The 12,850-nt window shown below is 45.8% G+C and overlaps 1 protein-coding gene across 1 annotated transcript in view; it reads right to left on the minus strand.

The window, feature by feature from the left end:
• Nucleotides 1-1,999: 1,999 nt before the first annotated feature.
• il34 (interleukin 34) overlaps nucleotides 2,000-12,850 on the minus strand; it is a 144,564-nt gene continuing 133,713 nt past the window's right edge. Inside the window, exon 8 of the mRNA XM_061722340.1 lies at nucleotides 2,000-6,537. Coding sequence (XP_061578324.1) covers nucleotides 6,464-6,537 — 74 coding nt within the window. The 3' untranslated portion in view covers nucleotides 2,000-6,463. The remainder of the gene's footprint in view (nucleotides 6,538-12,850) is intronic.

Consider the following 12,850-nt stretch of genomic DNA (forward strand, 5'->3'; position numbering starts at 1 on the left):
TGGTCCAGTTTCCTGGTGTAATATGGTCCAGTTTCCTGGTGTAATGTGGTCCAGTTTCCTGGTGTAATGAGGTCCAGTTTCCTGGTGTAACATGGCCCAGTTTCCTGGTGTAATATGGTCCAGTTTCCTGGTGTAATATGGTCCAGTTTCCTGGTGTAACATGGTCCAGTTTCCTGGTGTAATGTGATCCAGTTTCCTCCTGTAATGAGGTCCAGTTTCCTGGTGTAACATGGCCCAGTTTCCTGGTGTAATGTGGTCCAGTTTCCTGGTGTAATATGGTCCAGTTTCCTGGTGTAATATGGTCCAGTTTCCTGGTGTAATACGGTCCAGTTTCCTGGTGTAATATGGTCCAGTTTCCTGGTGTAATATGGTCCAGTTTCCTGGTGTAATATGGTCCAGTTTCCTGGTGTAATATGGTCCAGTTTCCTGGTGTAATGTGGTCCAGTTTCCTGGTGTAATGTGGTCCAGTTTCCTGGTGTAATGTGGTCCAGTTTCCTGGTGTAATATGGTCCAGTTTCCTGGTGTAATATGGTCCAGTTTCCTGGTGTAATACGGTCCAGTTTCCTGGTGTAATATGGTCCAGTTTCCTGGTGTAATATGGTCCAGTTTCCTGGTGTAATGTACTCCAGTTTCCTAGTGTAATATGGTCCAGTTTCCTGGTGTAATATGGTCCAGTTTCCTGGTGTAATGAGGTCCAGTTTCCTGGTGGAACATGGTCCAGTTTCCTGGTGTAATATGGTCCAGTTTCCTGGTGTAACATGGTCCAGTTTCCTGGTGTAACATGGTCCAGTTTCCTGGTGTAATATGGTCCAGTTTCCTGGTGTAATATGGTCCAGTTTCCTGGTGTAATATGGTCCAGTTTCCCTGTGTAATGCTGTCCAGTTTCCTGGTGTAATATGGTCCAGTTTCCTGGTGTAATATGGTCCAGTTTCCTGGTGTAATATGGTCCAGTTTCCTGGTGTAATGTGGTCCAGTTTCCCTGTGTAATGCTGTCCAGTTTCCTGGTGTAATGTGGTCCAGTTTCCTGGTGTAATATGGTCCAGTTTCCTGGTGTAATATGGTCCAGTTTCCTGGTGTAATATGGTCCAGTTTCCTGGTGTAATGTGGTCCAGGTTCCTGGTGTAATATGGTCCAGTTTCCTGGTGTAATATGGTCCAGTTTCCTGGTGTAATGTGGTCCAGGTTCCTGGTGTAATATGGTCCAGTTTCCTGGTGTAATATGGTCCAGTTTCCTGGTGTTTGTAAGGACTCTGGCGGCAGCGTTCTGGATCAGCTGCAGCTGCCTGATAGATTTCTTGTTAAGGCCTGTAAAGATGCAATAATCCAACCTACTGAAAAGTAATGCATGAATGCAAAAAAGAAAAGAAATTAGGTATGTGAAACAATACACAGCACTGTGCAAATCTCTTGGAGTGTTGTAAAGATACCCCTTTATTTGATGATGAAAAATTTCCATTTTTATTAATTTACAAAATGCCTAGTGAGTGCACAGGAGAAAAACTCTAAATCAAAACAACTGTGGAAAAAGAACCTGCCTTCCTTTTTTTGGAAAGCTGAGTTCAATTTCTGTTTTGTATTTGAAAACACAATACAAAATGTGTATAAGGTACACTACTTTAAATAACAAAAAAACAGCATTACATTTTGTTAATGAGTTAGGGGTTGCAGGTCATAGATATATTTGCCGCCTCCAAAGCTTCTTGTTTCTCTTGGAGTTTGTTGTTAATACATGTTAAAACTTTACCTGTATAAAAATACTATGTCAAATACCTAGAAAACTGTTCCTTTGTATTTATAAAAAACCCAACAGATTTATACATTATCTTTCAATAGTCTAATAGATCTTAGAGGGTTAAAGTGATTAACTTTGGACTGAAATAGTCATGTGAACAGTCAGAACTTGAAAAAGAGTGGACTCAGCACAGAGGTAGTTGATAAAAATATTGATTTATTTTTGCATTTCTTTTATAAAAGCATTGTCACATAGCATTATACCCCCCCCCCCAAAAAAAATAAAATAAAATAAAAATAAAATAAATATTCAATATCACGTGTATTAAAAAAAAGGTTCAAAAGACATGTTTTTCCTTGAAGCTGTGGGGAATGTTATGTTATTGTCACCATAACCACTTATAACTATACAGTTTCATATGATAAAACATAATAAAAATACATTCTTTAGGATTTTATTAATTTACCAACATGAACCATCCACTCTGCACAACACTGTAATCTCCTAACTGCATAAAGGAACATGTCTGTTTTAATCTAATGCTCTGTATTAACTGAAAATCGTGCTTATTCTTTGACTTCCCAGACTTTTATGTGCACGTTACGGGACGACAGGACTGACTTGGGGAACTGCTGCTGCAATTTGAATACAAACATAAATCTGTCACAAATAGTTACTTTATCCACTTGTTGGAGTAACTCAGGTTTTAATTAGACAAATATATGAATCTTATAAATGTAACAGGTTACTTAAATGGCACAATAAATAATAATTCATGTAATGCAAAATTTGAAAAAATAAATTTCTAGTTGAATCTGACTGTATATTATATTTAAACTCACTTTGAACTGTATTTCACTTTTGATCTATTCAAAAGGAGCATCAGTTACAATGGGATTTAATGAAATTTTTTTTTTTTTTTTACACAAGTTTACTCTTGATAACAATCTTGAAACATGACCAGTTTTTCCTTGTTTGCACTGGGAGTTTTGTACAGAAGATTTATTGGGGCCATGCAGGAGAAAAAATATTTGAGAGGGAAATGTTTGTGCACTTCGAGAAAAAAGTCGAAATGTCGAGATTAATGTTGAAATACAATTTCGAGAAAAAAGTTGAAATTTCAAGAATAATGTTGAAATACAATTTGGTGAATAAAGTGGAAATGTCTCCATCAAATCCAGTTAGCAGAGCGACTGACAGCTCTGCAGCAGCAGCAGCCGTAACTAACTAACTAACTAACCTATACCCTTGGAGTGGAACGTTAAGGGGACGTTTCTGAACTTATGCAACTGCATATGTGTGATATGTGTTTCAAATCAATATCGTAAAGCCAATTCTTGTATTCTTTTTTCTCGAAATTGCACTTCAACATTAATCTCGACATTTCGATTTTTTTCTCGACATTTCCACTTTTTTCTCTAAGTGCATAATGAAAAAAAAATCTTCTCTCCTGACTGGTTGAGAAACGCAAAGTCATTTTTTTTTTAATATCAGAAACAGTATATTTTAGTAGCCAAAAGGTACACGTGCATCTCACACAACTGATGTTGCAAAGCTTTATCAAGAAACAGGGCTATGGTGTAACTTTATATCCTTCATTGAAAAACTTCTTCTGTCAAAATGGTTTACCATCGTCCAATAAGTGACAGAATCTGATGGAATTAACCTATTCATAGATATTTTATGTTAGATGAGGAGACGTTTCTTGCCTAAGCTTACTGCCTCTCAAGTCATTATTTTTAAAAAGACTGTCATAAAATCTATTCCAGACATTTCTCTAGAAATATGACCCAAAGACAAACAACACTTTCAACTCAAGTCTTAGAAGTAGATGAATAGAAACCAACTCAACAAATGAGACTAGATTATTGTTATGTCAAAAATAATTGCAGACAAGTATGAATTGGTGCCTATTTTATTGAAATAACAATCAGTCTGTGTGAAGTGGTGGAGATAAGACTCAGGCTTTATCCACACCAAGACAAAACACTTATATTTCAAAAACCTTCATCATAAAGACACACGTGTGTCAGTACATGAGTGCGTCCACATGAATGTAGTCAATAGGCCCGAAAACGCAGTAAAATGGATGGATGGATGGATGGATGGATGGATGGATGGATGGATGGATGGATACAGGCCTGGGCTTAGAAAGCATTTCATGACACAGAACTAGACTAGTCTTGCTTGATCACGCTCTCAATTTCTCTATCTATCTAAACGAAGAAGACAACAACACTAAAGATACATCTTTAGTGTTGTTGTCTTCTTCGGAGGAGAAGAAGAGGAACCTGGAGGAGATGATAGATGTGCTGCTGGGTCTGTGGCTTGTGTTCCATATCAAGTTAGAAAATGATAGAGAGAGAAGTTTCAAGCGGTGACGCTTTTTTTTTGTTAGTTTGTCTCTGCGCTGCTGAAAAGTCAGCTGGAGCCGTGAGCAGCAATGAAGAGACATATCTCCTGGTAGATCTGATCGTTCCTTATCTCCGTCTAGATCCCTTTTTAATTCTCTCCTCAGCATCAGGTTTATGAACATCTGCACCTCAGAGTTGGACCAGAACAGACTTCTGCTGCCGTTGCTGGTTGAATAAAATGAACCAGAAACCACCGTCGCTGATGTCACATCCTGACTCAGACGTCTGACTCCAACCCCCCGACCAATCGGTGGCCTGTAGTGTGATGCTGTCAGATACAGCCGACTCAGCAGCTTAGAACCTCAGCAGAATAGATACAGAAAAGTATCTACTCGGTACGTTAGACCCCTGGTGGAGAAGAACCAAACCGAGTGGAGGAGAGTCGAGCTGAGTAGGTACTAGTGGAAAAGCACCATAAGGTTGTACTGTACTTACCTCATTTTAACACCTCCCAACATCCAGATGATTTGTACTATGACATGACCTTCAAAATTAGAGAAAAGAGAAAGAGTGTGCACTTTTCTGTTTTTCTGTGAGTAGAGTTGTGAACTGCATGTTGCCTCCTAAACACGATCCCCGGTGTCCACTTGGTGTGAACACTTGATCTTTCACAGGTCAGATTTCTCAAACATAAACTGTAATTCCTGTGCGTGTCCTGCACAGGCAACTGTTGACGGCTTCCCACTGCTTTCATTTTGACGACGGTAGAGAGATACTCCATCCAACCACCCAAACCACCCCAACCGCCCCCCTGCTAGTTTTTTTTCCCTCTCCAGATGATTTTTACAGAAGACACGCAAGTTTAGTATGTTATCCCCCTGCTGCTTCAACGCTTCAAACTTTCCTCATCTTTCAGCCCAAGCGCTGCAAGCAAAATGAACCGAATGACCCATAACTTAGTCGGGCGATGCATAAAGACACCCAGTTGAAAAGGAATGTTGGCAGCTGAAATCCATGCGGGTGAGTACCATCTTACACACACTCAACTTTGCAGTTACATTATTAAAAACATCCAGCAGTTTCCTGCAGCGTCTGGCCCAGGAATGTTGGCAGCAGATCCTTAGGGTGCCCCGGATGATTCGTTGCTAGGCTTGTTCCACCATGACATGAGAGTGGGGGTCAGGTCAGCGACCTGCGACCTCTGCAGGAAAAGCTTTTCTTTGGGGGGAGGGTGCTGTCATTATAGTGCAGGATATCCTAACAGACCTCTCTATTACACCTAGATCATCAAAATAGACCTGGTTGTTTGTCTTTATTCCTCAAAACCTTGGCGGAATTTAAATTTAAAAAAGAAAAACAGATAAAAAAAAAAACCCAACAGAAACAAAAAAGAGCCGTATCAAGAGGCCAAACAGAAACAGAAAACCTGGTAAAACTGGCATCCTTCAAAGTGAAATCTCAGGCAGAATAGGTTGGAGTGAAACGGATTGTTAAGAAGAACCTCCTAACACGTCCTTTTCCTGACAACATGTGGAAAACCAGGAGGTTCAGATTTCGTCCAGTCATGCATGCATTTCCAACATGCTCATACTGTAAATCACAATTTTTGCAATCCATCACCATTTACTACACACTTTTTTTGTTTACCTAAAAAAAATTAAACACAAATGGAATATGACAAACAATGAGCACACTTGTAAAAATGTTTAAAATGATGTTTGATAGCTGAAAAAGGCAGTTTGTACAAGAGTTGCTTGGCTATGGTATAAAGTGAGGTGAAGTCTCTCATGTTAGTCCCCAGAGTGAACCGTGCAGATTCACATCAACCCATTTTTAATGACAAAGAGTCAGCAAAGCCAACACCTTCAGGTGACCTTTGCTGACAAAGATTAAGTAGCTGCTTCTTAAATAATCCATCTTAGAAAAATAATGTATAGATCATACATCACTTTTGTTAATATGTGAGAAGATGAACAGATCTCTTACATAACTAAATACCAGAGTAACGCCACAATACTCCGAAATTGTCAGCAACGAGATGTATCTTAGCCGCCCCTTGACTGGCTGAACTGGAAAATCTTTTGTACTGAAGCGTTTTCTCAAAAATGAGCCGTATTTCAATTTCATAGAAAATCCATATGCTCATTAAGCGATCAGAGGCGCTTTAACGGCGCCAACGTTTTCCGTCCACTTTCAGTGATGGAGCTGTGCCAGGGTTCCAGTCAATAAGACAATCTTGGCTCTTTTTGGTATCTTTGGGAAAAAAAATGTGGATATTCTTTCATTGTGAACTGTTCTTTTACCCTTCCCCCTGTAGCTCGAGGGAGATAGTAATTTGAAAATGGCTGATCAGAATCAGCGATCAGCGATCAGTGAGCTCACTCGCCTGGCTCCACCTCGGTTTCCAGACTGGTCTTCTTTCTGCCTTTCCTCCGATGTGAAACTCCACAGTCTGAAAAACACATGAGATGATTAAGTCAGTTAAACAATCATGAGTGTATTTCTCTCTAAAGGAGATATCAGAATAAATACTCTCTTAGCGACTTTTTTCTATTTTTTTTTTTTTCTATTATTATGACAATTATGACTATAGATTGTTGTCGCTCGCCTTTTGGATATCCAGTCTATAGCCGAACTTGAAGTGAGACGCAGACTTGGCGCAGAGACGGAGCAGAGCAGGGAGCAGAGCAGGGAGCACCTGCGTGCATCGCGTACATATTTAATGCAAGTTGCTTGGCGACCAAAAAAAAGTTTCATAACCATATATTGATAAATGATTCAGTTGATCCTGATATGAGGCATGGAAATGTCATATTTTATTTTAAATTAACATTTTATTGTTAAAAGAGCAAAATAATATCACATTTCTACCACTTTTAAACACACCAGGTATGTTCAAATTCTGGGAGATTTCTGTCTACTTTTGTCCCTTTTTATTGATGTCCCGATAGGCCTGCAGTCTCATCCCACAGCTCCTCACACAGACTCACAGCCAAGATCATTCTTTCTTCCATCTTGATCGTCTCTGATCTACAAGCTGCAAGTTTTTTTTCTCCCTCCGCCCCTCCGCCGAGATGCCGTCACAGGGCGCACGGTGAGATTAAAAAATGTTTCACTAGCAAGGACCACGCCATCAACAGGATACGAAGATGATAACGATGACGATGACGATGATAATGGCGATGACGATGACAATGACGATGATGATGATCTATGGATCGGTCGAAGCGTTGTGGGGAAGCTGGTAGGGAATCCGCCGCAGCGCCCGGGCAACGACGAACCCCCTAGGAATCTATGGGGTAGAGAAAGAGAGGGAAGAAGGAGAAGAGAAAAGGGGTGGGGGGGAGGGGTGCAGAGAACGAGAGCGAAGAGGAACTGAGGGTTAGGCTGGTATTTGAAGGTTTGCCGGAAGAGGCGTGGTGCTCGGAGGAGGCGTGGTTGAGGTGTGGTCCTGCTCCCGAAATTCGCTGGTTAAGCTCCAATTCACTAGCAAGGACCACGCCATCAACAGGATATGTTTAAATGATTTATTGATACGAAGATGATAACGATGACGATGACGATGGTGATGATAATGGCGATGACGATGACAATGACGATGATGATGATCTATGGATCGGTCGAAGCGTTGTGGGGAAGCTGGTAGGGAATCCGCCGCAGCGCCCGGGCAACGACGAACCCCCAAAACCGTGGATTATTTAAGGAGATGAGACTGAGCGGATCTGAGGTCGCTAAGATCTGAGCGAATGTAGCGATGATAGTTGGGAGGACCATCGGCCCATGAGCTGTATGAGGTGCTCTGGGATACGTGGCGGGAGGCTGAAGTGGCGGCTCCGATCCTAAGGTTACTCCAGTTACCGGAGTAGTGCGTTGGAGAGATGCCAGATAAGGAGAGTATATGACGGAAGCGATGGTGAAACCAGAAACCGGTGACGGCTGTCCTGACTCGGACGCAAGGATCTGTCGAAGATGTGCTCTGTGTTTTCCGGAAAGACAAGTGGTTGGCCAGGGTCTTGAAGTATTCAGGGGTGATTGGTCTTCGGGGATGAGAAACGAGAAAGAGAGTCGGTGATGGTGGTGGAGTGACCGGGGACATGTGCTGCACGGAGGATAAATTGATGTATGGCTGAGTGCCAGACTAGACGGCGCATGAATGGCATGATGGATGTGGAGTTGGAGCGTCCTTTATTGATTATGACGATACTTATCGATATGAAGATGATGGCGATGATGGTGGCGAAGACGATGCCGATGATGATGGCGATGAATGATGATAGCGATGACGATATTGGCGATGACGATGGCGATGATGATGGCGAAGACGAAGGCGATAACAATGACGATAACGATGACGATAACGATGACCATAACGATGACGATGCCGATGACGATGCTAATGACGATGCCAAAGATGATGGCAATGACGATGGCAATGACGATGATGATCTATGGTTCGGGCGATACGTTGTGGTATTCGTTTGCACGCTCTGAGGGCCATCCTGCTGCGAACCATCTGCCATCGTAAAAGCCCCCAAAACCGATTGAAGGAGCAGCATCAGTGTATAGATTGATGTCGTGGGGGTGAGCCAGTTGGTCATCATGAAGAAAGTGATCCCCTTCCAGGTGGCAAGGAGGTTGAGCCACAACGAAGCTCGGCACGGCTCGAGTTGTCTGGGGAGATGGGGGACAAGAGAGATGGAACAGCGGAAGTGATGGACGGCAAGTGGGAGATGAAGGCCCGCACTTGGGGAATAATGCGCAGGGCAAAATTGAGGTGGCCCAGGAGGGAGAGGAGTTGGCGTTTGGTGCAGCCTGGGGCTAAGAGGAAATAAGAAGACCGATAAGGTTGAGCTTTTCGGTTGGAAGAGAAGTCTGAAACAGATCCGTATCGAGAGTGATACCGAGGAATTCGAGGGAAGTGGAGGGGCCCACCGTTTTCTCAGCGGACAATGGAACCCCGAGTTCGGAGAAAACGGAAGTCAGGGTGACCAGGCCGGAAGCAGGTGGCGATGAGAGAGGGGTAACGATGAGGAAATCATTCAAGAGATGGACGAGGAAGGAATGCCGTGGTTGTTTGGAGAGGATCCAGCAGAGGGCCTCTGAAGGTGTCGAAAAGTTAGGGGCTGTTCTTGCAGCCGAAGGTGAGCCTGACTGCAAGTAGTATGCACCTCGCCAGCGGACGCTGAAGTACACCAGGCCGGAAGCGGGTGGCGATGAGAGAGGGTGCCAGAAACCCTGGCCGGATCTAGTGGCTGTAGTTGATGGAGGTGGGCTGAGGGGGGCATGGGCATCCCGGTGCCAGTAACCCTGGCTGAAGTTAGCTGTTGTAGGTGCTGGAGGTGGATTAGGTGCTGGAGGTGGGCTGGGGGGGGCTAGCAACCCGGTGCTAGTTACCCCGGCCCCGAAGTTAGCTGTTGTAGGTTTGTTTGTGCAGGTTTGGCCGGAACCGGAGAAGTGCGGGAAGCGAAAGCGTTGGGATGACGGGCGGCGGGACCTGCCGCGGACAGGGCGAAACGAGCAGCTGCCCGCGGGGCCGGAATGAGTCGAGGAAGAAAACCGGGCCGAAATGCGGTGGGAGGGAGGCCAGGCACCAACCCCGATGCCGGTGGCCCCCAACCGAGGTAACCTGCTGGGACTGATGGAGCTGGGAAGCAGAGGATCCTGGCAACCCGGTGCCAAGAGCCCCTTCTAGCGCTGGCGGTTGAGGCTGCTGAATGAGCATAGCGGGGGTTGCTAGCAACCCGGTGCTAGCAACCCCGGCTGGATCGCTGCTGTACTTGCTGGAGGTGGGCTGAGGGGGGAGCTAGCAACCCGGTGCTAGCAACCCCGGCTGGGTCGCTGCAGTACCGCGGCTGGCCACTGGAAAAATCTTCTGAGTGCGAGACCTGGGGGTCGACGTCACGGCGCGCCGTCGGAGTTGCCGTGATGACGTCATCCGGAATAGAGCAGGCGTCGGCGGGGCTGTGGGCATGGCAGGCTGGCATGAGATGGTTGAGAAGTTTTTTTTTTTTTTTTTTTTGTCCACGCGGTGAAAAGGGACTCCTCCACTAGTCAGTGGCCCTATGGAGGGTGGCGACAGTCCAGCCCGAAACACCTATAGAAGGCGGGCCGTCTGGCCCCCCCGCCGGGGCGTGGCGAGACCGCCGGGGATTGCGCAGCCTGCGCTGTTGGGTCAACGGCGAGGGATTGCCCGCGTCCCCGCCGATGACGGAGGCGGTCCAGGGGACGGGGAGGGCACCTGCGGGCGGGCTGCCGCGATCCCGGAAGTTCATGAGAGATGAACCGGACGGGATGGACCACTCGTTTCTGGGTGTGTGTCGCTGGAGCGGGGTTGACAGCGAGCTCCGCAGGTGGCTGAGGGAAAAGAAAAAAGGGTTTGGGAAACACGTGCGTTCCGGAGGAATAACCGCCGCCAGAGCGGCAGCTGACGTCGGAGGTCGGCGGGCTCTTTGGCGGGACACCGGGGCGGATGGGGCGGCTCGGTCTCGCGGCGCGGCACCCCCGGTGGTGGGGGGGGGCGGCGGATTGCGCAACCTGCGCTGTCGGGTCGATGGCGAGGAGACACAGGAGAGGAGTCGGAGATCTGCGGCGACGATCCCGGATGTTCAGGAGAGGTGAACCGGACGGGATGTGGATCACAGAGGATACGGAGCTTGACCGGCTCCCCGGGCGGCCGTGGGGGCCCGGAAGAGCGGCGCTTCAGGCACGGCGACGGCTGAAGAGTTTTCCTCCTCCGGATCCCGATCAGCTGGTGTTTGCTGGTGGTACCCTGCAAACAGATCATTGTCTGATGGCGATAACGACACGAGATCCATGCCGGCCGTCGGGGACCCCGCCGGGACCGGCGGATTGCGCACCTGCGGCGCTTCAGGCATGGCGACGGCTGAAAAGTTTTTTCTCCTCCGGATCTTGATCAGCTGGCGTTTGCTGGTGGTCCCCTGCAAACGGTTGTCATCCGATGGCGATAACGACACGGGATTCATGCCTGAATGGGTGAGTAACGATCTAAGATACGAGCGTGTAGTAGTGTTGTCGTGCTTGCGGTTCTGGTTCGGAGAACGAGAGCGAACGTGCTGCAGAGAACGAGAGCGAAGAGGAACTGAGGGTTAGGCTAGTATTTGAAGGTTTGCCGGAAGAGGCGTGGTGCCGGAAGAGGCGTGGTGCCGGAGGAGGCATGGTTGAGGCGTGGTCCTGCTCCCGAAATTCGCTGGTTAAGCTCCAATCAATTCGCAGCGGCAGCATGGGCCGTCTTGCGTCGTCTTGCGCTCTTGCTGCGACGGCAACCCGGCGGCAACCCGGCGGCAACCCGGCGGCAACCGGGCGGCGTGCGCCCTGTTGCGTGCCGCCGACCTCGGTGCAAAGCCCTGCGCCCTTGCGCAGCGGCAGCACATACACAATGAATGGGAAAACGGCGCCAGACGGAAAAAAACTTTTTTCGGTCGCCAAGCAACTTGCAACGAATATGAGCGCTGTCCTGCGCCGAGTCTGCGCCCACTCGCCACCGACTCTGCTCCACCTGCGCCGACTCTGCGCCGAGTCTGCGCCACCCCGGCGGTGTTGCCGGGTTCTATGTGAAAGTAGCTTTATACTCTTAAATGTAGTCAAATCATATTAAGCAAAAGTAACTCTGCCAATGGGGTAAGAAAAAAATAAATAACAAAAGAATTTTCACTAAAATTAAAAAAACTAGCAAAATAGTCAAACCACTAGACAAACCAAAGACACATTTTGATACTTTTTTCTTACTTCAGGAAGAGAAATCTTCAGAAGTATCTTTGTACCCACTGCGTTTTTTTTTTTTTTTTTTTTTTGTTTTGTTTGTTTATTCCTTTTCTTTCTTTTTCGCTGTATAGCTTCTTTGTTTTGTTTTACTCATTGGTCGCTCCGTGTTCTTTGATGAAAATGTTCTTTTGGAATGTATAATGTGCCTTGCTTTTTTGTAAAATCAATGAGAAAAAAAAATAGCACACACACGTCACTTCCTGCTGAGAAAAAAAAAGAAGAAGAAGAAGAATTTCAAATTTAAATGAAAGAAAAATGTTATTGGACGCTAAATTTCACTAGCAATCCCTATTTCCAATGTTTTTTAAATGATTTCAAAGTTTTTTTTGTTTCTATAAAAAATATTAAGTCAAATAACTGCAAAAAAAGTATTAACCGATATATCAAAGTATGTTTTATTTTAAGTCTCTTCTGAAATGTCGATGCTATTTGCTTTAAAATGACTTACTGTTCCTTTGTTATTAACTTTACTTGTCTATCTTATTTTTGTTTATGTCTCTTGTTCATGATACCTCCCAAAATGTTCTATTTCCTTTTATTATATTTCCTCTACAAACATTCATTCATTCATTCATTCATTATCTTACCCGCTTTATCCCTTGCGGGGTCACGGGGGTCTGCTGGAGCCTATCCCAGCTCATTTTAGGTGAGAGGCGGGGGTTACACCCTGGACAGGTCACCAGTCCATCGCAGGGCCACATATAGACACACTGTTAGACTGTTAGACTGTTAGCCACATATAGACACACATGCTCACAATCACACTCACGCTCACACCTACGGGCAATTTAGAATCACCAATGAACCTAATATGCATGTTTTTGGACTGTGGGAGGAAGCCGGAGTACCCGGAGAAAACCCACGCAAGCACGGGGAGAACATGCAAACTCCACACAGAAAGGCCCCTGCCGGGCCTGGGAGTCGAACCGGGGACCTTCTTGCTGTGAGGCAACAGTGCTAACCACTAAGCCACCGTGCTGCCA

Source organism: Cololabis saira, chromosome 5 (genome assembly GCF_033807715.1).
Source record: "Cololabis saira isolate AMF1-May2022 chromosome 5, fColSai1.1, whole genome shotgun sequence".
NCBI lineage: Eukaryota > Metazoa > Chordata > Actinopteri > Beloniformes > Belonidae > Cololabis > Cololabis saira.